Genomic DNA, 24,790 nt, shown 5'->3' with positions numbered 1-24,790 from the left:
TAAACAGCAGGTGGGGACGAGGGCCAGCAACTCCGGCAGTAGCTCAGCCGCGCCCCGGGCCAACTATCTTGTTCACAGCCCGGTCGCTGGCGGGAGCACCTCAGCGTCTCTTCTCAGCGCTCGCGATCATCACCCACCTCAGTTGACTGGGGACCGGGGGGGCCTCTCCGTCTATGTTGGCTCGCCGTCCCGTATTGGGCCTCTCACTCCGCAAATGTGGCAAGTCTCCTGGGTACCTTCTCGGCGGCAACGGTCGCTAGGCGGTGGGCGCGTCCCCAGTCTTGAGAGCCCTCCGGAGCCCAGCGCGCAGGGGCATTCTGCACTGAGTGGGCCCTTTCTGCGGGTTTCACCGGAGTCCAGTCGTGTCGGCAGCCTTCCGATGCCTTTTTATTACGTTTGTCCAGCCGATCATCGACATATGGGCAGGTTCCTGAGCAGCAGGAGCCTCACGCAAGTGCGGCCTTGTTGCTTGTGCGCACCCCCATTGGCTTTATGGTTGTCTTTAACCCTTTCTTGTTCTCCCCTGCTTTTTGGCTAGGTTCGTACTGTAGAAATACTGTATGCATACATATGTAAAATAGTGACTACCCACTTTGCATATATGTATGGTATTTGGTCATAAAGCATTAAAAAAAAATATCCCTCTAGAGGTGATTTCTCCTTTTTAGTGGTAACTAAAAAACACTGAATTTTGCTATGCTTATACTCCTTTGGTGCGGTCTGGTGACAAAGCAGTATAAGTACAGCATTAAACCCCAGGTACTTTTCTGTTTCCTAAGATAATACAGGCCATTGTGAGTAATTGCCTCTTTACGGGCGCTTTGTTTCCCTCAAAGGCACACCCAACCACTATTGCCTTTATTTTGTTTTCTTCTGCCATTTCCTGCATAAGATTAGCAATATGCAAGGTGTTCGAGAAAATATGTTGTCTCACCTTTAAACCTTTTTTCCCTTTGTCCACATTGCCATGCCTAAGGGCATCAGTAGCCCCCACAGCCGCATTACATTCTCTTGCGTACCTTTGATGATGCTCAGCTTTGCTTTAGCTTCTTCTCACTGATTCGCTTCAGAAATGGGCAGGAGCTCCCTCAGGCATGAAGCGTGAAGCAGTGATCAGCACTTTCTATTTCAGAATGGCATATTTCCCAAGCTGTATGGGTCTGTTTTACAATTAACATGCTCCACGCTGATCCCTGGAGTTAACATAACCTGCAGATGTCATGTCTGGCTAAGCTACACCGCCCTGTTTCACCCTCTCATCTCTTTTCGGTTTGTACAGCAAAACCAATCTCCCCCCAACATCAAATACATGGCTGATTTCCTAAAAATACATCCCAACGCACACAAACTGAGGATAGAAATTGATGTCTAGGAACAAAAGTGGGCAATGAGCGACATCTTTCGCAAAACAATATATTGTTTAGTTTGGTAGATTCTTTCCTTTTATCTATTCACTTATACAGATTTATTTATTTGCAAAGTTGTATATAGCGCTGGCTAGACCCGGAGGTATCCGAGCGCTTTACATGAGGATCAGTGAGTTACAGGTTACATAATTACATAGACAAGTATAACATAGAGAGAGAAAAAAACATGAGATTACACAATAATGTGAGTTATTAGCGCATACACATGTCTTATGGGGAGTGAAAAGGTAGAGGGGGAATGGTAAACAGGGGTAAGGAATGCAGGTAGGAAACACCAACAGGGAGGCAAGGAAAACAATGTCTGGTGTCTGGCTGGATAGGTGCCATCCGAGGGGTGAACCAGAGCCAAACTCCTCTATAGCTGCATAGGACAGCTCCACCGGCGATCAGCCAAGGTTGCTCGGGCACTGCGGTAAGTTCAGACAGTTATTCTTTCCGCCCAGGGGGCATCATCAAGAGCACTGGTCACGGTGTTGCTGGGAAACACCGTCCGCCTCATCCTCCAGCTCGCCCCCAGGTCAAGAGTGGTGAGAGGAGAGGTGGAAGGGACCGTTCCAAAGTCCGCAGATCTTCCCCATTCCCAGCAGCAGTGGTGAGTGTTGGGCATTTGAGCAGGATCCCAGTGGTAGGGGGACCGTGGGTGCTTCAGGGTCAAATAGTGATGCCGCTACCCGGAAAAAGGTAGGCTGCGGTTTAAGTCTCCTAGCCTGTTAAAGCCTCCTAGCCTCAGAGCTCCCAGAGGACGAAGGGGGAGGTCACTGGCGGCGGCAAAGGAAAAGTTCCCTGGAGGTGAATGGTAAGGGGTCATCTCACTCAGAGGGGTGTCTTGCATGCAGAGGGACGGTGCGCAGCTGCTGCAAATGTCTAACGTACCTCCCAGTCATGGACTCCGTCACTGATGAAGTCCCGGTCTCGGTGGACGTCGCAGGTTGGGCTTAGCTAAGATATGCTTAGTGTGTACTTTGCACTCATTTTTTCTAAATTTTTCATGACCGATTCTCTCATTTCTTTATGTTCTGTTCATATGTACTGATCTATTTTTCATTTTTATAGGTAAGATTTGCTACCTTAAATCTTTAATGGTGAAGCGGAAATTCATATGTTCCAGAATTGCTTCATGGACACTGCAGGGTTCAAAACATGATGAAATAATCTCGGAGCATGAAGTATCCTGTTTTTTCAGACAAGCCAAAACCGGTCAGTTGTAAAAGTGTATATTCCACATGTTTATTAGCTGTAGCCCTAAGGAATTAATAATGAATGTAAAGTACAACCCAATCAGAATTCTGAGTGGGTGCAGTTTTTATTTTTCACTTTGCTCGTTCTATATTTCCTCATAAAGCTATTTTAACCCTTCACTCTGAGCTGAGTTAGACTACTTCAAATTTGCAAAAATATTTTAAGTTGAGGTCACTCTGGGTTCTCAAGTAAGTAATGTACCTGCTATTCTGTCTTTCTTCTGTCCCTTTTGCCAGTTGTATTTTTGATGTAAATTGCTGTCTAAGTGAGAATTCAATATTTTTTTTGGTTTAAAAAACTCAATGTGCTGGAGAATCTCAATCCACATAATCTCTCACAAAGCCGCCTTCTTGGTTAACCTTGTTTTGCTCCACTCTCAAGCTCTTCATTTCTGATTTTTTTTTCCTTCTTGGAACAGATAAGCATATCTGCCAAGTACAGGCATTTTCTTCTTTGCTTTGGACACTGTAAAGAAATCATTTTATGGGCCGTTGAACCAATTCAAAGGGGAAATTCCTCCCCGCTGTTGGGTTGTCTGATGGGGGTATGTCAGCGTACACTGATGTTTATAAGGACACACAGTGATATGGTTATATATGTTGTTGTAAAAAATGGCTCTGTGATACTTGGTCAATTGGTATATTATAGTGGCTATGTTGTTATATTACGGTGTGTTTTATATTGTATGATTTTAATTGTATTAATTTATGATGATGGATGTATTGTATTGTATTGTATAAAGTTTTTGTATAGCGCGGCTGCCACCCAGCGGGTATCCTGGCGCTAAGAGACCGTAGTAACATGAGGCATGCAGAACGAATGGCCACTAGTCAAGCTTGGTACTACCTATTCCTGGCGGAAAAGCCAGGTCTTAAGATCCTTCCTGAAGCCCAGCAGTGTTTTAGCCTGTCGCGGGTCTTGAGGAATTTTATTCCAGAGGCGGGCTGCCGCCGTGCTGAAAGCCCTTCCTCCCGTCCTTGCATATTTTACTTTGGCAACGGATGCCAGGCTTTGGCTAGTGGACCGGAGAAGTCTTTTTGGTACCAGGAAAATTGCCCGCGTAGAGGTAGCGGGCCGGTATTATGTAGGGCTTTATAGACCGTGACCAGTGACTTAAAACTGATTCTGTCTTTAACAGGCAGCCAGTGAAGGTCCCGCAGTGCCAGCGTTGCTGATGAATCACGCTGTCTCCTGAGGGCCAGTTTGGCTGCCATGGACTGTATTCTTTGTAATCCCTATACAATGTATTGGGGAGCACCCAGGTACAGGGAATTACAGTAATCCAGTCTGCTCAGGATCACGCTCTGGACCACCAGGGACCTGGCCTCATTAGGGAGTAGTGGGAGAATTTGGCGAATAGCTCTCATCAGGGCGTTACAGGTGCTGATTGTTTTGTTAGCCTGAGTTTGTAGCTGCAGGTCTTCGTCCATCATAACCCCCAGGTTATGAACTGTTTTTGCTGCGGCTATAGGGGCGTCCTCTGGCCTAAGCCGGAACTCGCCCAGAAGATGTTTAGACCTTTTAGCTGCGCAGCAGTGCAGTAACTCCGTTTTCCCCGCATTCAGTTGTAGCGAGTTGGCCTTCCTCATACAAGCCTGAAAAGAGCTCAAGGAGACTGCGTGCTCTCCTTCCGTGGAAAACATCAGCTGAATGTCGTCCGCGTAATTAACCACTTCAATCCCATGGGATTTTATTAAGGGGATCAAAGGCCCTAAACAGACATTGAAGAGGATAGGACTAATTGCCGAGCCCTGAGGCACTCCATGGCATACCGGGGACCAGGGGGAAACAAATGGCGTCAGAGTGACTGCCTGTTGTCGGTCAGCCGAATAGGACTGTAGCCATTTCAGGGCACGGCCCGTCACCCCCAGACCTTCCAATCTCGCCAGCAAGACCGCGTGACTAACCGTGTCGAATGCGGCCGACATGTCCAGCAGCACCAACACTGAGGAACTGCCACTGTCAGCTCGCATTCGAAGTTTGTCCAGAACGGTTGCCAATGCAGTTTCCGTCCCATGCCCTGGCCGAAATCCAAACTGGTCCCTGTCCAGAAGCAAATTTTCTTCCAAGAAGTTAGACAGGGACTTGCTGACCATTTTTTCCAAGATTTTAACTGGAAAAGGTAGAAGGGATATGGGGCGGAAATTGGCTGGCAGCGAAGGATCTAAAGATGTTTTTTTCAGTAGGGAGGTGACTATCGCCTGCTTCCAACAACTAGGTACAACTCATTCATTCAAGCATTGGCAGCAGATTTGCCACAAATCCGAAAATAAGTCTGGACCAAATTCCTTCCAGATCTTATCAGGAAGGGGGTCGAGGGGTGACCCAGATGATATCTCCCGAGCTATGCTGTTGAAGGAATCCTCTGTGGGGGTTTGAAAATAGTCCAAGGAGATATCTCTCCTAGTATCTATGATAGTCGGAGGGGTCTCGATGACACTCTGATCAAACCCCCCCCCCACAATGTTGGTAACTTTGTCGATGAAGAAAGTGGCAATTTCGTTGCACAGATTTTGTGATGGTTGAACTGTGCTGGCCAAACACCCAGGGTTACTAAGATCTCTTATGATGTTGAAGAGAGCCTTAGTTCCATTAGATGCCTGCAAAATAGAGCTGGCGTAAAATTGCGACTTGGCCTCCCTAATAGCCATCTTGTATTGAGCTTGTATTAGTTTTAGAGCTTTTTTGTCTGTTTCTAAGTACCACCTGCACCAGCTTCTTTCTGCCTGTCGGCGAGCTGAGCGCAGCATTTTAAGTTCCTCACTGAACCAAGGAGCCGAAGGGGTTCTTCTCATTCTGAGCTTTTAAATTGGTATACATTCCTCCAACACTTGGTTAATGGAGTCGCTGTATCTGTAATAGTTTTCTTCAGGCGTCTCCTCCGGATTAAACAAGTTCCGTCCAGAGAAAAGATCATATAATGAAATTGAAATGATGTGTATTGTGCAGTATAATGTATGCGGGTGGTTAGGGTTAAGGTTTTATCGTATGTGCTTTTCACGAAAAAAACGCTTAAAGAAAGTGGTTCTGACAATGTTTTCGTTGAACCAATATGGACAATTTTTTAAAATCAAGAATGGATTTCACCATATTGATGAAACCAAGTTGTTAAAAGCGTTTGTTGACGAACAATTCCTTTCTTCAGGCTGTTTTTCCGTCCTTGAAAGACAGTTTTTTGGCTCTTTTCAAGGGGACTTCCCTCTTTAGTCCCTATTTAATTATTTCCATTTTTAAGGCCCACCCTCTTGCCTTGCTGCATGTGTGTTTTGTGTATATCGAATGTTGTGGAGTGTATCTGTCGTGTTTTCTGTTTGTGTTTACCAGTCTGCGTGCATATGGAGTCAGGAGTGTTTGTCTTTAAGAGTGTGTATAAGCATCTGTATCACTTGTAATGTGTGTTGCTTGCAAAGAGTGCACCCAGTCTTGTGGAATGTGTTTATCCATCATATGTGTCATGTGATGTCCAGCAATAAAATTTCTGTTAGTTGTTAAGAACAAGAAACAGTATAAACCTGGCTCAATTACATGGATTTTGACAGCTTTCTACCCCAACTGTCACTGAATGCCAAGCCAAAGGGATTCACCCTAGACACAACATCACCTTTGAGGAACCTGCTGCCAAAAAACAAAGTCAAACAGCTCTTTCTTCTAAAGATAGTGAAACTGTTTCTTCCAGAAAGCGACTTCAGAACTGCTGTTCAAGCCCTTAAGCTCTCATATGTGGATGGCGGTAATGCCATTCTTCATGTCCTCCAAGACTCCACACTGGCACACCTTCAGGGCATCCTACATGCCACAGCATCTCTGATTAAAATCTTGAAGAAATATGACCACATCACGCTCATTCGGATGAAGATCCATTGGCTTCCCTTACTGGCCTGCACCATCTTCAGAACCAGCTACATCATTTACAAATCGATCATGACCAGCATCCTCCTTAACTTGCAGACAAATGTGCCATCTTTGGTGGTACTCTGCAGACCCGCAGTCAGGACACCATCAGACTGCAGGCTAAGAAGTGTAAAAAAGCCAAAATCAGAGCTGGCCGTTTCCATCCATGCACCTAGGCGCTGGAATAGCACCCTGTTATTCACCAGGCCAGCTCCAACACTGCTTTAGTTTAGATTTAGAAAAGATTTAAAGATTCACCTCTTTAAAAGAACACAACGTAGATTTAGAAAAGATTTAAAGATTCACCTCTTTAAAAGAACACTACTTCACAATACATTAACAATCCACAACCCAGATACCTCTCCCATCATTTGTTGGCTTTATGCTTATGTTTGACCCTTTACAGCTCTCCGCTGCCTTTTGGCTAGGTTTTCACTATAGAAATATCATGTACATGCATACATGTGCGAGATAGTGGCTGCCCACTTGAATAGGTGTGGGGTTTTTGGTTGTAATCAATTAAAAATAAAGTTCCACTGCAGGTGATGTCTGCTTCTTGGTGATAACACACAGAACTGTGCTGTGCTAATACTCCTTTGGTGCTGTCTGGTGCCAAAGCAGTATAAGTGCAGCATCAAACACAAAGTACTCTTCCGTTTTCCAAGATGATGCAATTCTTGCTTAAAACCTGTAAGTGATTTCTTCTCTTCGTGTGCTACCTGTTTCCTCAGAGGTGAGCGCTCTCTATTGCCTTGAAATGATTCTATTTTCATCTACCATTTCCTGCATAAGATTAGCGATGTGCATGATCTTATAGGAAATATGTTATCTCACATTTACACTTTTTGTCTCTTGTCCACATGTTCTTGTCCAAAAGGACAACAGTAGCCCCCACTGCGGTGTCACGTTCTCTTGCGTACTTTAACGATACTTCACTTTGCTTGAGCTTCTTCTCACTAATTTGCTTCATAAATGGGCAGGAGCCCCCTCAGGCACTTTGAGTGTGAAGCAGCCATCAGCACTTTCTATAGTAGAGGGGTATATTTCCCAAGTTGTATGGGACTGTTTTATAGTCAACCTGCTCCCATGCTGATCCTTGACGTTAATAGAGGTCTTCCTTACCTTGCACAAACTATGGATGTCATGTCTGCCTAGGATGCACGTCCCTGTTCCACTCTCTGAGCTTTATCCCTTACTCATCTCATGCACTGCTTTAAATGAACATAAACAGCTCCTTCGGGATGTGGGTGTATTTGTCGTTCCGCTTGTCTGTAATTAAATGTCAGCATTCACCTGGGGCACAGTTAGTTGGGTGTTGGACCATATCCATTCGCCATCAATGCCTGCTGCTCCATGCTCCACCAAAGTCTTCCTCTTGCTGTTATGTTTACTCTTTCCTTCCATTCTGTCCTGTACATATTATTTGGCAACATCTCCTCTTAGTGCTACACAGCATTCCAGGCAGGTGCTGCTTGGGCAGCAGCTGTACATTGGAGAGCTTGTATTGCTGATGTGTTTTTCTAATAGAATGCTTAATTTCACCTTTATGGTGAGTAAGGGAACATAGCTTATGGGGATCAAGTCTTCCTTGTACCTTTCTGTCCCAGCCCTACAATACTAATGCACCTCGCTGTTTAGGGGATTACTCCGATATCTTCTTTATTGGCCTGACTGGTAATGATTCTGGATGCAAAAAGTGAAGGAGTTGCTGTGAGCCGCCTTTTGGGTGGTTAGGGAGGGAGTCGGTAAATTAAAAAAGTAAAGAGGACTTAAAGAGAGAGAGTGTTGGCAAAAATATTGAGAAGACAGAAAGAAGAAGAAAGAAGACAAGAAAAGCATGGTTGGTGACCAGAAGGAAGAAATTTGAAACCAAAGGCATTACTTGCCCTCCATTAACCTGTTGTCTGCTGTATTCTCTCCTTAGTAAGGGGCACATGTGTCTCCAGCCTTTCAGATCTCTCATTTTGGAAGAAGTGGAATACTGGGCAGTGAAGTCTGAGTTCTAAGATTCTGGGGTGATCGGAAGATGAGAGAAATAACATGGAACAGCAAAACTAGAAAGTATGACTTCGGCCGTGAAGGAAGCGAGGCAAGAGTAGACTCATACTGCTCCACAACTCGCTGCCACAGTAAAACCTTGATGAGTGATCTGAGAGCCCACTTAGATTGCACAGAGAGACTGGCTACCTTCAGGGCACCCAGAGAAGGCCTTTTGAGGGTGCTGGGGTCCTGGATCGCCTTCAGCAGACTGAATAGATATGAAGTTGTGGAAGCATTGGCATCCAAAATGGAGCTCAACCGGAGAGGATTCTACAACAGCGGAGAAACTCTGTGGCCGCTGCTGAATTGGGGACTCATCAGAGTGATCCGTTGCCCCACGGGATAGTAGCGGCCTGGCCTATGCCATTGAGGAGACCGGGAGAGGAAAAGGATTGGGTAAAAGGGAGCAGAACCTTAATCTGAACAAACTACATCAGCATGATGCAGCCATGCCTAGAAGAGAACGGCAGGAGTATGAATGTTTGATTGATTAAAATCATCATCATAATAGTAGTAGTAAAAATACTTTATTGCATTAATCATTTGATTACAATAATAGAGAAAAAGAAGGCATTAAAATAGAATAAAAGGTCACATAATTTCCATGTGTGGTATCCTATAAAAATATACATAGACCATGTTACCTGTTTTTACATCTATATACATATCCATATATTAAAGCCATCTAGACCTTTAATGTTTTATAGGCATGTTCTAAAAACTGAACTATCCTTCTGATTGCACTTTCCCCTGTGAGCCTAAAACAATAGCGTACAGCCTCTGTAGTTGTCCTTATTTTGACATTATTAAACACAGAGCGTAAATATGTCCTCCGTGTAGGCAACAGCCTTGGACAGATGCATATTAAGTGTTCAAGAGTTTCCTTGCCGATTCCACAAAGCCGACATACCTGTATATCTTTGAGAGCCTGATTCCAAGTCCCTTCAAACTCCCCTATCGGACAATAAAATTGTCTAAACCTTTGGTATTTCCATTTAATATAACTGGTCAGATTCCATCCCAAGTATTCTTGAGCCTGCAAGGTATGTGTATCCATTATTAAGCCCTTATGTTTGTATTTCCCGGCTTGTAGAAGATCTAAAGTCCACTGTTTTAACTTTAGTGTTTTACGTATTACATTTTTCTGCACATCCCTGGTCATTCGTCCCATCTCCTGTATATCAGGCAGATCATAGGTGCCTATTTCCATCATTATACTAGATGGTTGCTAATCTCTTACTTTTTAACTCCGGAGTTCTTCCATTATTAGATGTTTCAATGTGCATGAATCGGCCTTAGCACAGTCAATAATATAGTTGACACAACTATTCTTATGCAACATTTCCAGAGATTTTAGGCCAAATTCCGGCCGTATCATACAATGTGGGGTAGCTTGTCGTAGATGGAGTATAGTGCGTACACATTTCATAAAACATTTTTCAAGCTCAAATTCATAGCAGGAGATGCGTTTAATAAAAATGGTATAATTTTCATTTGTAAAGCTTTAAGTGATGGAATAATTGCATTCCCACCAAACATTTTCATGAATCTCGCAATTGATTTTGTAATAGTTGTAGATTTTACACTTTTACTAACCTTATGATTTAACCATGATAACTTTTTGTCAAATGTTACGCCGAGGTAGTTATATTGGTCCACTACCTCGATTGGGTTTTCTCCTAAAGTCCACATTTTTGTGGACTGTCCAAACGTAACAGTTTTTGTTTTAGACAAATTAGCTATCAAACCATTCACTTTGTTATATGTGTATAGTTGATTTAGTTGGTGCTGGAGTCCATTTGGAGTTGAGGATAAAATTACTAAATCATCGGCGTATGCTAAATATGGTATTTTTCTGTCACCTAATTTAGGTTCCACACCCATATCTGATCATTACAATATGCAAAGTGCATGAAATAGGAAAAAGCAATGAAAAGAATAAATAAGAATAAATTATGAAAAGTTTTTAAGTTCATAAGTACCATGCACACTCCAGCTGGCAGCAGTGATCTGATCAGGGACAAAGGTGCTTGTGCAAAAAAGGTGTCAGCAGCGTGTAGTGTCCCAGCCTTTTCGCCATTTAGATGTGCCCTTTGGCCAAGTGGGGTAGCGATATTGCACTGTGAAGCATTGCTAAAAAACCTTTCCATATACAGTCCCAGCATTGATTTAAGATAAAAACTATTTAAAACAATGTAAGAGATGTTTGTCTCATTCAGTGCAAAGTACAAGATTGGGTTTGTCTGGAGTAATTGTGCTTGAACTTTTGTTTTAAAAAGCAGACTAATAACATGGAAAGGCGGGGGGCGTGGCTAGCAGCCAACAAGAATGGCCGCTGCCTGACCGAGCTCCGACATCCCCGTAAACAATCCTGCCCTATCCGCCGCCATCCACACGTAACAGCTGGAATTCAAGTCGCCCTGCACCCTACCCCCCCGGAGACTTACTAAAGAGGTAGAAAACTCGACCGGGTCCGGCTCCCTCGCTGCGCCATTTCGGAGGCGGAGGCAGCGGTGTGCGTCAGCGGGGCGGCGCGGGACCGCAGAGACCGCCGCCGTCGCGGGTATACTGGCCCTGGTTGGACACTGACGGAGCTCCGGCCCGAGGCCGGCGCCTGGAGGGGCCGGTGTGAATGCAGGGAGCTCCCGGGCGGAGCTGAACCGGGAATAGCGGGCCTGGTGGGTAACACGCTCACCGGAGCCCCAAGCTCGGCGGCCCTGTTGTGGTGCGGCCGCGAGCGCTGAAAATCCAGTGGTGCCCCAGAGCCTGCATAAAGCCCTGGAGGGGGAGCAAGAGGAAGCAGTAACCCAGTGCCGTGTGATTCGGGACACCCCTGGGAGTCGGGAGACAAGGAGGGGGCGTGGCAGGCCCTGACTGGCGAGGATCGCCTACTGGGAACAACGCAAGGCCCCGGCTTGGGCCTGGTACAGCTCAGAGCCTGGTGAGAGGGACTCGGGGGCTTACCGGGCCTGTGATTCTTGGCCAGAAGCTGCCATAGGAGGGGAGTGCTGGCATTATAGGAGACATACAGTGGGACCGGGCACTACCCATACAATTAGGACCTGGGTAGACAGCTGGACGCGGAAGCGACTTCGGTTATAGGCCAGTCCAACCTTTAGGTGGAGGAGAACAGCCGTGAGGCGCACTTGCGGCTGGGGGTGCATGGCCCGTAAGACATTGGGCGTCGGCGAGGGAGTAGTGGAACCACAGACAGGCAATACGTGGTGGGATGGGGGCAAGCGGAGGGCCTGTGACTCTGAACAGCGAAAGCAGGTAGCGGCTTGGAGGGCCGCAGCGGGTACTTCGGAGGAACCCTGACTCCAAGAGGCTTTGCTGGCTGCACAAATCTTGGTGGAGATGGTGTAGTGGGGGGGCCTTGGACGAAGAGTGGAGGGGCGACGGATACCTCGCTGATCGAGCTCAGGGGCGAGGAGTGGAGAGGCCCAATCAGACTGCGCTGTTTCGAAATATAAGACCCGACGGTCGCGAGAGACACCCGGAGGCGGATCGCACGGGCGTAAGCACCCACGCTCGACGACCGGGGTCGGACTGGTGGAGGCTGGCCGGTGTCCTCACCCAGTGGGGCTCTAATTGCAGTGCTTCCATGGCGTCAGGAGGGTAAGGGGCTAAGGCAAACGCCCAAAAGCAACTTGCTAAATTCGCATGGTCCAAAGAGGAAGGCAAGGAAGATCCGCCGCAGCTGGAGAAGGAGGGGGGGGGGCGAGGGCCCCCCAGCAAGGACCGGATCCGACTCTGCATGATGTCATGGCGGCTATCAACGGGGTGCGCGCCTCAGTGGACTCAGTCACAGTGGAGGTGTGTCTCATCCGTGCTGATTTCCGGAAGATGGATGAGAAAGTGAAAGAGCTTAAGGTGGTTACCCATGCCCTCCAGTCGGATACATCGGACCTACAGACCCAGATGCTCGAATTGAAGGAGAAGCAGGAAAGGATGGCACAGCAGCTCGATGACTATGAAGGCCGGGCCCGCCGCAATAATCTCCGAATCTTGGGTTTTCGGGAAAAAACGGAAGAGCCGGCGGCGGACCTCTACGTTGAAGACCTAATCACGAAACATCTAAAGCCTAAGAATCTGTCCAGTTACTTCTCTATTGAAAGAGCGCATAGAGTGCCAGGTGGAAGGCCAAAGCCGGGAGCGCCCCCGAGGCCCATCATCGCTCGGGTGTTCAATTACCGAGATAGAGACTCTATCCTGCAGACAGCGAGATCTAGTCCCCCGCTGAAAATAGACAATTACGAAGTGACCTTTTTTTCGGACTTCACGGCCAAGGTTCAGGCCCAACGACGCAGCTTTCAAGCGGTTAAGAGGGAATTAAGAGATCGGGAGGTGAAGTACGCGATGTTATTCCCCGCAAAGCTGCGGATGGAGTCGGCTGGCAAAGTGTGCTTTTTTGATTCAGAGGTAGTCCCGCTACAAGAGACCCATCTGGTGGGTCAAAAAACCAAGGCCCTTACTAGGTGGGGCTACAAACTTCTTATACATGCAGATTGCACCACGGACTCTAGGGGAACGGCCATTCTGGTTAAAAAAAAAAACACGCCCCTCATAGTAAATACGACATGGGCGGATACAGGAGGACGTTTTGCTGGAGTTGAGGCCCAATGGGAGGAAAAGACTATGAATATCATTTCGGTGTACTTGCCGCCTGCTCTAGGCCGGCCGGCACTGGCGGAACATGGGAGGAAGCTGACTGGACTCCGAGAGGGCACGCTGATTATGGGGGGTGATTACAATATGACCTTAGATGACACCGTAGATCGCCATCCACCGAAGTCAAGAGAAAAAGCTAATGCTCTCCTGGTCGACTTTGTGCAGGCACTGGGCTTAGCAGACGTGGGTCGCGCTCTTCATCCAACGGGGAATTGATTTACATATTTCTCTAGTGTCCATCGTAGTCTATCACGTATCGACTATCTCCTCACACATCTGCCGTCAACAGGTAACTTCGCCCAATATAAAGTTCTACCTAGGGGCATCTCAGACCACTCCGCGGTCTGGATGGAATATACACATTGGGAGCGAACCGCACGTTCCACCATTGTCCTCAACCCCTGGCTCTTACGCGTACCTGACATCCGAGAGGAACTCCGCAGGCAAACGGAGAACTATTTCGTTGAAAATGTGGGATCAGTCGACTCCGCGCAAGTACTCTGGGAAGCATACAAAGTGGTCCTTAAGGTACAAGCTCTGTCCTTAAAAACGGGCTATATTGCCAAGAAGCGTGAACTCTTGGCCCAGATAGAGTCCGACCTCACCGAATTAGAGCAGGAGCACTCACAAGACCCCTCACCGACCATAACGCATAGACTCCAACTGAAGCAAGATGAATACAGGATAAAAACAAGGGAGCAGATGGTGGCTAAACATAACTCCACTCAATGTAGACTGTATGAACTTGGGGATAGGGCTGGCAGGACACTAGCGTGGTTGGAAAGGCGCGAACAGGGAAATAGATGGGTACATAAATAGATGACGCCGAGTGGTGAGGAGGTGCTGCATCCACAAGACATAGCGGAGAAATTTGCTGATCATTTTGAAAAAATATACACCCCCTCCACAGGCTATACGACAGAGGACTCTCGTAGGCTTCTAACCGATAGCCGAATACCGAGCCTCGCGGAGGTGGAACGAGAGACCTTGGAGGCCGACCTTTCGAATGAAGAAATAAGCAAGGCCCTAGGGCAAATTAAATCTGGCAAGGCGATGGGGCCCAACGGGATCCCGATAGAGTTCTTGAAAGCCATGGCCTCTTTGACAGTGCCCCACCTGAGAGCCATGTACGAAGAAAGTCTAGAGAGGACCAGCTTACCAGTAGATCAGCGGCTTGCCACCATCGTGGTCATTCACAAACAGGGCAAGCCATCAGATCAATGCGGCTCTTACAGGCCGATTTCGCTGATTAACGCGGAGACAAAGGTGTTGGCAAAAGTCCTGGCGAACAGATTAGGAACTGTCATTACATCTCTGGTCCACCCAGACCAATCAGGCTTCATGCCAGGGAGGAATACGTCACTTAATATAAGGCGGCTCCATAACGTGATGGCTCGTAGACAATATATTGAAGACGCGGCGGTGCTATCTCTCGACGCCTCAACGGCATTTGACTCCATTGAGTGGCCATACATGTTCGAGGTCCTGAAAAGAGTGGGATTGGGCCCCAAATATATAGCTTGGATACAACTCCTATATAATGGAGTGTTGGGGCAGGTGAGAGTTAATTGTTCTACATCCAGGATTTTCGAATTACGAAGAGGGACCAGACAGGGATGCCCGCTTTCCACGTTGATATTCGCCCTCATACTGGAGCCCCTCGCAGACTGGGTCCGTAGAGATGTGATGATACGGGGATTGCAATGGAAGAAGGGAGTGGAAGATCGAATCTCCCTGTATGCGGATGATATACTTTTATACCTAGCGTCCCCATATAAATCGATTAGACTTGTGCTAGACATATTTACAAACTTCGGTAAATATTCGGGATACGCGATCAATTGGTGTAAATCCGTCTTGTTTATGTTGCGAGGGGTAACCCCTCATTTACCAGTAGACTGTGCTGTCGCAGTCGCAACGGAGGGGTTTCGATACTTAGGGATATTTGTCACTTCGGACCAGGCCTGTTTTTATAGCTCCAACCTGGCCCCACCTTTGGCTCGGCTAGGAGCAGATGTAAAACACTGGAGGACTTTGCCTTTGACGTTGGTGGGGAGGGAAGAGCTTTTAAAAATGTTAGCCCTTCCTCGTTTTCTCTATATACTCTAGGACTGTCCCCACAGAGTCCCAGATTCATATTTTAAAACGGTCGAGGGGGAGAGCTGTGCGCTGTTGTGGGATGGCAGGGCCCCCAGAATAGCACAGCGAAAATTGACGAAAGGCTGGTATGACGGGGGCATAGCACTCCCTGACATACAACGCTACTACTGGGCGGCGCAATTGGCGACTGTCAATCATTGGATATACCATCCTCCGGATGATCCAGCGTATACCCTGGATCGGTACCAAATGGACCGCTCGGGATATCTGGGAGCCCTGTATACCACGGGCAGGAGAAACAGGAAAAATCTCTTTGGCCCTACTCAACACACAGTGGAAATATGGCATCTGGTCACTTCCCGGCTGGGATGGACGGATGTCCTCTCAAAGGCCACGCCATTGTGGGTTACCCGTAAGCTAGGTATGCTGTGCTATCAGCCCGGCTTCGATAAGTGGGACCTCATTGGGATATCAGTAGTGAAGGACCTGGTTAAGAAGGGAGCAATACTCACCTTTGGTGACCTCCAGAAACAGTATCATCTGGCACAAGGGGAATTGTACATGTATCTCCAGATCCGACACGCGATCCAGTGTGCGTTTCCCTCTCTTAAAGACATTCCGGAATCGTCACCATTGGAAGATCGCCTATTAGACGGGCCCTTAGCTCGAAAGCAACATCTTTAACTTACAAAAAGTTAAGTAATAATTTGCCGGCACTTTCCCGAAGCTCAGAGAAAGGTGGCAAGCTGACATAGGCCCCCTGGATGACGAGAACTGGCAGGCAGCACTGATGTTCCCACGAGAGGCGGCTATCACACAGAGATTTAGGGTGATCCAACTTAGGATACTCCACCGATCATATATCACGGACAGTTCTGGCGAGAATAGGGGCCAAACTCGACGACCGATGCATTAAGGGGTGTGGCGGACAGGCTACATTTTACCATAACGTATGGACATGCCCTCAGATATGCACCCTGTGGAGGGATGCTTCAGGCCACCTGTGTAAGTCGTTGGGGAATGACATAAAACTAACACCGCAACTGAGATTGATGAACATATGAGGAGAGACCGACCTGACGGAAGTTGAACAGCAGTTCACCACACTGGGCTTTACATTGGTAAAAAGAGAACTTGCTAGAGGGTGGGGGGGAGTGGGCTTGCCACGATCCACTATGTGGGCCAAAGAAATGGACAGATGTATGATGGCAGAAACCGAGGTGTTCAGGGCTAGGGGATGTCCAAAAAAGTGGGATAAGAAATGGTCACACTGGAACAAATATCGGGGAAATCTATGTGTGTCGCCGGTTGTCGAAATGGAAATGCATAGGCAGATGGGTTCGACAGGAAATGTTTAGTATGCACGATGGAATTGTACGTCGACTTGAGTATCTGATGTAACTTTGAATATATCGTCCAAACCATACATGTATCTCTATGACGGAAACCAATAAACAAAGTTTAAAAAATTAATAAATGTAGGCACATGCCAGACATAATAACTGCCAGCTGGCAGAAGGTTCCATCCATGAAGGACATTAGCATGACAGGTTCTTTCCACACACAGATCGTGCATTGAAAGTAATGCTAACATCTATTTCATACAAAATGCCAACTTGGCCAGTTTAATTACTTCAACCCTATTTGAAGAGGATGTATATTTTGTTTTACTATTCAGAATTCACGCATACCCTGTCTCCTACAGCCTAGCTCTTTCCATTTTCCTTCTTGGTAAAACCAGGATATAATCTTTATTTGTGTGAACAATAAAATATAATCTGCTATTCTTAAATCCTGAGCACTCTACTCCTTAGGGCTATTGCATATTCATTGATCAGAAGTAGAACTGGTATCAATTCTGCAGTCGTAGCTTCAATTTGTACATTACCTGCTTATTTGCCTTACACTCTGATGGGCACAAACTGGTGCATGCTCAAGGTACATGCTCTTCAATCCCTGTTGGCCACAAAGTAAGCTATGTTTTCTGTTTTGAGCATTTCTTCGTTTTTAATTTGAAGGTTGTATTTTCTGTCTCAAAAGAGAGGGCAGGCATGTTCCTGTCATCCTGTACATCCTTTGTCTGTCAGAATCAAGAGCAGGATGGTTTAGTCAGGTAGGGACCTTTGCAAGGAGGTTCAGGAGTAGTGTTTCTGGATCTTACAATGTGTTAATATTTTGTTAAATATATTTAACTGTGTAGTACTCAAAAAGAACATTGAAAGGCTTTTATGTTCCTGACAGGCATGCATAATCCAGCTGTGAACCGTGATATGATCTGGGACAGAAGTGCTTGTGTGGAGGGATGTCAATAGCATCTAGTGTCCCAGTCTTCTCGTTACTTAGATGTGGCCTTTTGGCCGAGTGGAGTAGTAATGTTTTACTGTACGGAATTGCTAAAACCTTTCCATATACAGTCCCAGCATTGATCTCTGATAAAAACTAATTAGGACAACATAAGAGATGGTTATCTTGTTACAGTGCAAGATTTGAATTGTCTGGAGTGCTTATGCTTGAGCTTTTGTTTTTAGAAGCAGTATGAGAGCATGGAAAGGCCTTTAAATTCATGACTGGCATGCATGCTCCAGCTGGAAAACGTGATCCAATCCGGAACAAAGTGCTTGTGTAAAAAAGTGTCAACAGCATCTAGTCATCTAGTGTCATATGCCCTTTGGCCCGGTGGGTAAGTTACGACTTACTGTGCAAAGTTGATAAACCTCTTGAGGGTACTGTCCCAGCTTTAGTTTCAAATAAAATCACATAAAATACAGCAGTAAAAAGATGGCTGTCTTGTTACAGTGCAAAGTGCAAGATTGGATTTGTCTGAGTTGCTTGCGCTTGAACTTTTATTTGTTGGCTCCGTTCGGTCCTGGTGGAGAGGGGTTGATAAGGAGGGAGGTTAAAGTGTGATGTGCAGCCCCAAGAACCAAGAAGTTGTTGGCTTGTGAGACTGGTTTGATCTGGAGGCCGGGTGTCTCTCCCCCTTTCTTTAATGAGGCCAAGTTGCAATGTGGGGAATTTTGTTCAATTTCACCCCGGAGTACTGAAGAAATTATTAGCTGGTTTGATCTGAAGGCAAATCTGTACCACTCTTTTCAGGGAGGGTAGTTTTGTTCGGCCCGGTCGGATGCCTTCTTTAGGGCTCTTTCAACCCCCTGGAAGTATTTCACTGTTCAGGAGATTGATCGAGGCTCAACTGAATTAAGGTAGACCAGTATTGCTTTTCTGCAGGAGTGCACCCCTGACTGATTTCATAGAGGACACAGCCAACGTTGATGGAGGTTTAGCTAGACTTGCAAAGGCATATGATGTAAATTGTGTCCTCTTTTGGGTGTCTGCAAGCCACTTTCGCTCGACCAGGGGGTGGCACGTGAATTTGAAGGCAGGATCCCAAATCTGTATTTCAAGTATTGGCCTTTTATCCATTGTTGAAAACTTCTCCCATATATTGCTGTGGTTTCAAGGTTGTGTAGCTATTTAATACCATCCAGGCGTGTGAGCGTTTCTCTAGGTTTGCCCTATCCTCTAAGGATGATAGTATTTTGGACGTTTTGTTGACAGCTCTTTTAAAGGTTTCCTAACTCCCTGCTACAGACCATAATTCTGCTAGACCAATTGCATTGAGATAGTCTCAGGCAGGTGAGTGAGAGCTATTGATTATTAACAACCATGCGTTGTAATTTATTGTGTTCTCTACACATTAGTCTGTAGCCGATAGTGGCAAACGATGCTCGCCTGGCGAATGAGTGTTTATTTAATCCAAACTCAAGCCTTTTCTGGCAGTTGATGTGTAGCTGGGGAATTGGAAAGTTTGCCCGTAAATTCTTACAATTATGGTATCCAGGGTTTTTAATCTCTGTCCCATAAGCAGGGGTGTAGCATGCTCAGTAAGATTGGGGGGGGGGGGGGGGGGGGTGTGAGTGTCATATTTTCCATCCATCACGTTGGCATATCATATTAAAATACATTATAGGATAAGCAGGGCATATTGGGGGGCTTAAGGTGCAGTGGAAAGGGAGAGGAACACGGATTGGTAGGGGTACTAAGTGAGAGAAAACACACTATTTTGTACAATAGCAAACATCTTTGAAGTGTTTTAAAACAGATAGTGTGCATGTGTTTTTGTATGTAAAGATTCCTTGTGAATTTTGACAGACACCTCACCATACCTTACTGAAAGCAGCTGTACCCAAATATTTTCCAGAATACACATTTTTGAAGAAAGTGTAACATCTAAAACGCCCCCCGAAGCAAAACCTCTGCCCTTAAGGCTTCACTTCTGTAAGTCAGGGTGGGCACCATCTTTGCCCTGGCAGTTTCTAAAAATGGGCCTATATGACTGACTGTTTAGGTTTCCGATTAGGGCCCTTAGCCCTTCTGCCAGGGCGATACCTTTTCTTTTGATTTCTTCCTTCTGAGGTTTGAATTTTCCATTGCTGTCAAATAATAGGCAGTTATATTCACTTGTTTCGTCAACCTTGACGGAGTCAGGCAACCAGCTCGCCTTTACCTTTATTCTTCTGGAACAGTTCATGATTTTTGTATTCTTGGTGTTTGTCCAACAGTTCATGGTGGAGTATGCTTCGGTGGCGATCAGAAGGCGATGTAGTCGGGCCTTCGTCCGACTGATCAGCACCAGGTTGTCAGCGTAGAGGAGTTTGAGAATAGTATGGAGTCAAACTTCGGGGTATGGGAGTTGACAGAGGTCAAAACTGGGGGAAGGTCTGCCAGAAATCGATTGAAAAGTGTAGGGGCCAGGACACACCCTTGTTTAAGTCTGCAAGATGTTGGAATTGCCCTGGATAGGTTGGCTCCGCTTCCCAGCTTGATTCTGATCCAAGTATTAGAGTATAGATTTTCAGTGGCTCTTAGGAGCACCGGGAGTATGAGCCAACTTCTTAATTTCCTCCATAGCCTGTTTCAGTTTACACAATCAAAAGCTGCTTTATAGCCAATGTAGCAAAAGTAAAGAAGACGTTTGGCGATTTTTGAGGAGTCAAACAGTAATGACAGGGGTTGCAGAGGCGGACAACGGCGGACACATTGACCGCACTACACCTATAGTGTTCCCTTAATGTGATCGCGGGTCGTCAATTAGTTTTGGTGTGCACAGACTACTCCAGCACCAGCCGTTGTTTGGTGCTAACTGCAAAGCAGAGAGATACTGAGCCCAAGATAGGCGTGGTGCACCACCTATTGGGTGTGAAGGGAGTTGTTTCCAATAAGTATCACAGTCCTTAGGAAATTGTTCTTTAGACAGTCTTTTATTGTGACGATCAATACGTGGAAAATAACAGCCAACGCGTTTCGTTCATAGCAATGAACTTCTTCAGGGCAAAGTTATTTGTGACATCAGAGTTGTGGTCAAAATGAACATAAACCGCTGCGTGTGCCTCCTTCATAAGGGCTAGTGCGCTGCAGAATCCTACCTTGGGCTCAGTAATGACAGGGCCATGATGTTTGTCTGAGTCCCAGTTTTCTTTGTGAACCCAGTCTGTTTGATCGGGATACTTGAGTTTGCCCATTCAAGAAGGTGCTCCAGTAAAATGTCTGCATAATATTTTGTCTCATAATATTTTGTCTCATTGTCTATGAGGGCTCCAAGTTTGTAATTCTCTGCTTCTGATTTGTTGCCTCCTTTGAAAATAGGCAATATAAAGGAGCCTTGCCAAGATGCTGGTATAATTGCTCCTGTTAGGGCGTGATTGAATAAAGGGGCCATGAGCTCAGCCCATTTTTTCGGGTCTGTCTTGTAAATGTCCCGGAGGGATTCCTTTTGGACCTGGGGCTCTGGTGTTTCTGCCCTGGTTTGTCTGCCAATATATGGCATTTGCCCATACAATCGAAGGCATCAAGCTGCACTCTGGTGAATTCAGAGTCACAATATCTGGCTTTCTGACAGGGGATCTCAAACAATGAGTCCTCATGAGTGACGAGGGAGGTATGAATAAGATCCCACTGAAGGTCCTAGAAAATAGAAGGTATTCTCTTACCTGCGAGAGGATCATAGCGCAATCACTTCAGGGCACACTTGCACTTTTTGGCATGGTCAGTTGAAGTGCCCCAGCTCCTGCTCAAAAGTAGTGGGTTAAATCAATTGCACATAGAGACAATGAGGATTGCATTTAAAACAAGACCTCAGCAACAGCCCACCAATTGGGTGAGAAGAGACTTGCCATAACATGTTGGAGCTGAGTAGAGCAATAAAGGTGAGGCACCACCTTAGGGTGTCAGAGGAGCAATTCGCCCAAAGGTGAGAATTGAGTGGGTAAGACTTTTAGCTTGAAAGTATACCAGGCAGTATAAAGCATGTAATGATGCTTGAGAGAATTTGCAAGTACCTACAACAGGAGTGATCAGTGAGATTAGTCATTTGCCCCCATTCAATTCCATGCCAAGACTACATCGTAGTGGATCTGAAAGATTAACATATTACTTTGTGGCAGCCTTCTAGGAGGATCAAGGTAGGCTGCATAGATCGATGCTTGAGCCTCTTCACTCCACCTCTTCATTCATTCCAGCCCAGCAACAGATAAGAGATGGCAGGCAACAAGCACATTACGTTACGCAGGAGGACTAAAAACATGTTTTAAAGAAGTTCAGGGTGGGATTAAATAGAGCACTAGCCAACAACCTGGTATTGCTCAGATTTGAGCACAACAAAGTCTGTGAACCAAAGGCTAGAAACAGCAGAAACCAGCTTAGCTCAAACACAAACTCTAAGCAACTTCTCCTACTCAGTAGCATACTAGAAAGTATTGTTGAAGCTCTTTTGGGAAAAATGCGTACAGTTTGAAAAAAGAACAATTATACCATCAGAATTTGCCTGCTTTACTGAACTGTTTTGTAGGAATCTTGCAAGAGGAGCTGGACTTTCAAATGGGCATCGTAAGAGCCCTCATGGTGGGGCAGGGGTCAAAAGACTCTTTCAGAAGTCCAAGTGATGTTTTTTGTGGGAATGGCAGTTCACAGATTAAACTAATAATTTAGCTTAGTGCCAAACCAAGAACATTCTTCTTTTACTGCGATAGTTAGGTTCTCCTCCTTCAAGACCTTTCAATCGCTACCGATGAATAATTCCATTGGGGCTACATTTCATCAAGAAAAAGCAATCCCGACACCCTGAAGAAGCGATGCACATAATTCACCCCAAAAAATGCTTTCTGTGAATGGCACTGAGCAATTAGCTGTAGAGTGTAGCTTAAATATGGAGGTGGGATCAAGTGCAAGACCTCCGATGAGCGAGTGAGACTGGGCATCCAGGAAGGGAACCCCAGAGACGCAAACCATGGTGCTTTCCAGGACGATTTTGTTATCTGGTGAAGGAATCGGGAGGCAGGACTGCTGAAATTGCTATAGGCGCATAGAACCCTGTTGTGTATTTGTTTGTTACCACATTATTTAAGATTTTGGTAGGAGTTCAAGAGAGTAAGGTTACTCAGATAATGAGGCTGACCGTTCCTATCAAGGTACACAAAGTTTTTGGAAAGCTGGTGGCCCTCGCAACTCAAAATAGATCTGACAGACCCTCAGTTTGGCAGACAGGGAACTCTGTCACGCTTGCAATGGAGTTTTCTATGCGCCAAACTCTAAATCAGCCTCCTAGGGCCTGAAGAGCCAGTAGTTATTTGGATTATATTTTTGACTCATTCAAAAGTGATCTTTATGTAACAGATAAAGAAAAAGAATATTTTGGTCAAGTAAGCTTACATGGCTCCAAGCGTTCAGGAGCTGGAAAGTAACACGTGCCTGAGAGTCTCTCCCTGCCTGATCTGTAATCTCATTCCCATTATTAAGTAACATACCAGGACCCCCTCCCCCCCCACAAACCAAACAGCATTAATGAGGAAAGAACTAAGATCAAGGGCCAAAGAGTACCCTCAGCTGGGACTGGCTCAACATCTTACAAGGACTAATGAAGCCAATTCCCTTTAATTGACAAAGATATGACAGAGTACCCTACGCACTCTGTTTGTGTGCGTGTGTGCGTGCGTGCGTGCGTGCGTGTGTGTGTGTGTATATATATTATATATATATATATATATATATATATAAAGCTCAAGGTTGCCCATCGGCAGGAAGCACTCTGATAGCAAGCTTCAAGCTTTTATTAGGTATGGAAGTGGCACAATGCGTTTCGAAGTTCGTATCTCCTTTTTCAAAGGCATGTCGGAAACAAGTGCTTCATCAAACAGAGCGTCGTGCGACTTCCATAACTCATAAAAGCTTAGCCCTGCTATCAGAGTGCTTCCTACCGATGGGCAACCTTGAGCATAATCTATGGGCGGTAGCCTTGCCGCCAGGAAAGCACCACCCTGCAAAATTTGTGGACCTTGTGGTTTGAGATACACCAAGTCATACTTTGGAGTCAGCGGAGCAGGATTGAGGAAATGGAGACACGCTGAGGTCCATTCGAGGACTTTGCATTGTGTGCATTCATTTCGGCACTACAATTCCCAGAATTCATTGGAGATGCCCATTTGTGGGTGGGCAATTGAACATTTAAATAAAGAGGTGCGTGGTGGCTGAAGCACTTGTTTCCGACATGCCTTTGGAAAAGAAGATACGAACTTCGAAACGCGTCAGGTGAGATAAGTTGGAACTTGTTAGAAATGGGATTTCTGGTTGGCTAAGGCTTGCGCCAAAGTCAGGCAGAAACCACCACTCTAGTCAGGGCGAGGAAGTTACACGCCAAAGATAACCTCTGCTCACCCCCTTGGTAGCTTGGCACGAGCAGACGGGCTTATCCCTGAGGCGATGTGTAAAGCGTTTGCGCGCGCACCCAGCAGCAACACCCAAGGCCCACCACAAAGGAAACTCCACACAAGGTATTATATAAAAATAACCTTTGTATTATACACAACACATTAGATAAAAACACACACTTTACAATGTGCCAACAGGCACGGGCAGAATTTATAAGGGATTATATGTACAGGGGACAGGGCCACATGGACCACTGTCAGGAATTAGCACTTTGTAGAAATAGCACTTAGAACGTAGGAATAATATCTTAGAACATAGCACACAATAACATATATAACACCCAACCAGTAACTACTGGTAACCAAAAAGTACCTCCTACGCAACCCTAACCACCTTAGGAAAATACTGCGCAGGGAATCAGGACCTCACCAGCACCACCTGTACTAGGAGAAAAACAACCACCTAAGTATCACTCTACCTGTAGGGGTCTAAGCACATAAACACAGGATGCATAAAATACATTTAGAGGTGTAAAGCACATGACGCATAAACACATTCAGAGGTGCAGGAAAGGAAACAAGAACACACTAGCATAATTACTACTAGTAAAACAATCTCCAATGCATAAACACAGTTTAGGAAGGAGAATATCATAAAGACATTGCGCAGGCGCAAAAGTACATATATAAAAATCACCAAGCGCCCTAGGGGAGGGCACA

General features: G+C 45.9%; 1 protein-coding gene across 6 annotated transcripts in view; it reads left to right on the top strand.

Moving 5' to 3' along the window:
- IL15 (interleukin 15) overlaps positions 1 to 24,790 on the top strand; it is a 380,197-nt gene that overhangs the window by 91,291 nt on the left and 264,116 nt on the right. For 3 of the 6 annotated variants that reach the window (XM_085641591.1, XM_085641593.1, XM_085641594.1), the window contains exon 2: positions 2,481 to 2,624. The exons of 1 other annotated variant lie outside the window; for it this stretch is intronic. In XM_085641591.1, coding sequence (XP_085497717.1) covers positions 2,589 to 2,624 — 36 coding nt within the window. In that variant the 5' untranslated portion in view covers positions 2,481 to 2,588. Of the gene's footprint in view, positions 1 to 2,480; positions 2,625 to 24,790 lie in introns of those variants that run through there. 2 more of the 6 variants (XM_085641592.1, XM_085641590.1) reach the window with 2 other exon arrangements.

Source organism: Triturus cristatus, chromosome 2_2 (assembly GCF_964204655.1).
Source record: "Triturus cristatus chromosome 2_2, aTriCri1.1, whole genome shotgun sequence".
Taxonomy (NCBI): Eukaryota; Metazoa; Chordata; class Amphibia; order Caudata; family Salamandridae; genus Triturus; species Triturus cristatus.
The sequence above is the reverse complement of the archived record's forward strand: the minus strand, read 5'-3'. Positions and strand labels throughout refer to the sequence as shown.